Source organism: Pinus tabuliformis, chromosome 7 (genome assembly GCF_031772625.1).
Source record: "Pinus tabuliformis cultivar Carrire ecotype Pingquan chromosome 7, CPIR1, whole genome shotgun sequence".
In the NCBI taxonomy this organism is placed as follows: Eukaryota; Viridiplantae; Streptophyta; class Pinopsida; order Pinales; family Pinaceae; genus Pinus; species Pinus tabuliformis.
Genome location: NC_142293.1, coordinates 316,122,924 through 316,126,704, shown reverse-complemented (window position 1 = coordinate 316,126,704; position 3,781 = coordinate 316,122,924). Strand labels below are relative to the sequence as shown.

General features: G+C 31.3%; 1 protein-coding gene across 1 annotated transcript; it reads right to left on the bottom strand.

The window, feature by feature from the left end:
• Positions 1–1,195: 1,195 nt before the first annotated feature.
• Positions 1,196–2,753, bottom strand: LOC149247192 (uncharacterized). Its single transcript, XM_089458145.1, has 2 exons — positions 2,555–2,753; positions 1,196–1,432 (listed from the first exon to the last, which is right to left on the bottom strand). Exons 1-2 carry the CDS (start codon positions 2,673–2,675, stop codon positions 1,251–1,253), a joined length of 303 nt encoding a protein of 100 aa, XP_089314271.1. The 5' UTR covers positions 2,676–2,753; the 3' UTR covers positions 1,196–1,250.
• Positions 2,754–3,781: the final 1,028 nt, after the last annotated feature.

Here is a 3,781-nt window from a genome sequence, read left to right as displayed (position 1 = left end):
ATATAAAAACTTGTAAAATATTCTAAATAATATTTTATTAATATAGATAAACTAATTCGATCATTATCATATAAATATAAATTTATTATATATAACTTAAATTTATTATATTAAAATTTTTATTATAATGGTGTTATATAAATATATATATACAGCTAAATTATATAAATATAATTATATACCTATATAAAGGTTAGTAAAAATAAGTAAATTTTATATATATATATATATATATAAATTAGTAAAAACATAAATTTTATGAATTTTTTATTTATTTATTTATATATACATTTAAAATAAATATGAACCATGCTACTTTTATGTAAGTTTAAAATAAATATAAACCATATAAACAAACTTGCTTTGCAAAAATGTTTGTATTGCTGGTTGAATCTTGAATCTCTATGGCGATGAAACATTTTGTATCTGTATTCATTTTTATGATATAAATATATAACCATATAAATAAACATATAAAAATGTTTGTACTGCTGGTTGAATCTCTTGAATCTCTCTTTATAATAAAACTTGCAAAATTGCTTAGACTGGTCGTTGAATCTCTCCATAATGATAACTTTTTGTTTCTGTTGTTTCTAAGAGAATAACCTACGAGACAAGATTGCATGATTGATCTCTAATCAATTTATCCATATCACACATTGCAGTTCGATATGTCTGAAGAATGATTCTCTTAAATTTAGGATATTTCAATGCTACAGGTTGTGTTTTTATTTACTTATTTTGGTGTTAAATTTTAGTTATTTTTTATTTATATTGGAAAATTTGGGAATATTTTAAAATTAGAATAATAACAAATTAAACAACTAATTTGATTCATTTCACTTAGTTTTGTCGGAATTTAAACCATTTTCAAAATCTACAAATTAACCACTTCACTCCATCAGATTTTAAACCATTCTCAAAATCCGCAATTAAATTAAATTCCATTCCATTCTTGGTAAATGATTTCCATGCAAAATGAAAAAGGCACGTGGTGACTGAATGATAACTTGATAACTTGCTCTGAGAAACCAACAAGACTTAGACACAATGATAATTTATATTTCAGGTTTATACATGTATGCATAGTCTTATTTCCCAAGACAAAAGACGAACGAAAGCCCAGCTGAACTTCACGTTCTTCCCGTCTCCTTACCCTGGTAAGCAACCCAACCCATATCCTCGCTGTTATATATAATATCACACAATATATATCTATACATAATACTGGAAACCAAGTCGTTCATGTGTCAGTTGTGATCGGAAACTTCAGCGGGCGCAGTCTCGCCTTTGGAGCAGCAATACTCGCAGCCATAGCGGCCCATTCGACAGCAACGGCCGTATTGGCAACCTCTTCCATACCCACCATGATCACCTCCACCATGTTCTCCTCCTCCTCTTCCATATCCATCGACTCCACTTATTTCAGCCTCTGCAACAGCAGTAAAATATTTCAATCACCGTTAAAGTTATAATTAATTGAGAATATTGTAGATATAATTTTGGCCCGGGTATGTAAGTAGGTTGAAACGTACCACTGTTCTGGTACATACACTTTGTGGGTCTTTAAAAACAGAAACAGTTTTTTTTCACTCGTTTTATTTTCAAAGATGAGACTTTCAAGAGCGCATCATTATGTTGATTGCTGATCTGGGATCTTATTTCACAAATAGGATTCCAGAATAGTTGGAGAATTTGTAATCAACTTAAGTTTAAATGAGCAAAGTGGCCTCTTAATGTTTACTTAAAGTGGTATTTTTAGGTAGGTTAAGTTCAGATGAGCAAAGTGGCATCTTAATGTTTACATAAAGTGGTATTTTTAGGTTAAGTTCAGATGAGCAAAGTGGCATCTTAAAATTTACTTAAAGTCGTATTTTTAGGTCAACCTCACACAGGATATTTAGAAAAGAGTTAAGTTCAAAGTGAACTAAGTATGGAAAAGAGTTAAGTTCAAAGTGAACTAAGTATATCTGTGGGACGATAAGTATATCTTAGGTCAACCTCACTCAGGATATTTAGAAAAGAGTTAAGTTCAAAGTGAACTAAGTATGGAAAAGATTAAGTTCAAAGTGAACTAAGTATATTTGTGGGACTATAAGTACTTCTGTGCAAAGCTATTTTCAGGGAAAATTTTAGGGGCTAACATTAGCAAGGCTAATATTCCATGTTTTTTCTTTAAAAAAATTCACCAATTAAAAAATTCTCCAATTTTCATATTTATAAAGTTGAATTCATCTAAAGTTGAATTCATCTAAATTTTATAGTATAAAAATATTTTACCTTAAAAATCTCTAATAATATATATGGTCTAACATAAAATAAAAAATTTAAAGATTTTTACAAATTATCATCAAACAAAATATTGATATCAAAATTAGTAAAATTCATCAAAATTACTAAATTTTAAAATATACTTCCATCTTTAAAATTTTCCCGGCCTACTCACACAGTTAAACCTACACAGTTCAGGCTACTTAGTTCAGGCGTATAATAAATATACATTCAAATAAATAAAATAGTAAAAACACAAGTAGCAAACAACTATACCATATACCTTCAACACCTTTCTGACCCATCCCAACTTTCCTCGACTCTTCTCCCGCTGCCACAGACAAGATGAAAAACAGTGCAAACAAACTGAGAACTACCAAGATAAACCGACCTCTTATCGCCATGATTAAAAAGCCCTCGACTGCAATGCAAACTTGGTTCAGAAGAAAAAGTGGAGACCAGCGGAGATTATATAGCAAAACGGGAGCGGTGAGCTTTCCTGCAATAAATGCAGAACGGATATGGCCTGGATTGTGCCAGTGGAGACTATAAACCAAAACTGGAGCGGTAAGTTTTTCTCCAATAAATGCTGAACAGATATCATGGCCAGGATTGCAGCTAGGTTAGGGACAAAATTCAACAGACACAGGGTTCTTCTAAATCGGCCTCCTGTCCATAGATTCAGCAGTGTTCTGGAATATAAACAGACCAGCTGTCTATCTCAAAATCCAATTTCTTTGGTCTTTTCCACGGTGATAGTAACGTCACGCATGCCTCTTATTATCCGTATTGGGGAGATACACGTCTTTTTGTCTTCTGGAAGGTTAATGCCATTTGTTGTCCAAGAACTCTGGCTTGTTTGTCTCTACATATACTCAGCCATAGTTAATTATAAGGAATATATATGCAGGTTGACAAGTGAACCAGACTTAGTCTAATGGAATATAAACCGAACAGCTGTCTATCTCAAAATCCAATTTCTTTGGCAATTTCCACGGTGACAGTAACGTCATGGATTACTCTTATTATCCATATTGGGGAGATACCCGTCTTTTTGTCTTCTGGAAGGTTAATGCCATTTGTTGTCTAAGAGCTCTGGCTTGTTTGTTTCTACATGTACTCAGCCATCCTTAATTATAAGGAATATATATACAGGTTGACAAGTGAACCAGACTTTTCAACCTCATGAATGAGCTTCATCCATAACCGACTCACATTTCAAAAACTCTCACTTCATACGTTTGACTCAGTTTTCTTGAATTTGTTTTTATGGCGATTTTAGAAATATTTTTAAATTTAATAAATATGAGCAAAATCAAACAATTAACTTTGTTTTCTTTAAATTTTGAAATATTCGTAGAAAATTGAACTGAGCAAAATTTTGAAATATTCCTAAACAATTGATCTTCGCTCTCAATATTCTTAAAATCCATAATCAAAATAAAAACACCCATATCATTAAAATCCGTAATCAAAATAAAAATACCGATATCACTTAGATACCTCCCTT

Excerpts from the sequence above, each read along its gene's own strand:
- LOC149247192 (XM_089458145.1), bottom strand. The coding sequence starts at position 2,675 with ATGGCGATAAGAGGTCGGTTTATCTTGGTAGTTCTCAGTTTGTTTGCA. Across the intron at positions 1,433-2,554 it reads GGGTCAGAAAGGTGTTGAAG|AGGCTGAAATAAGTGGAGTC; the intron begins GTATATGGTATA and ends CTGCTGTTGCAG.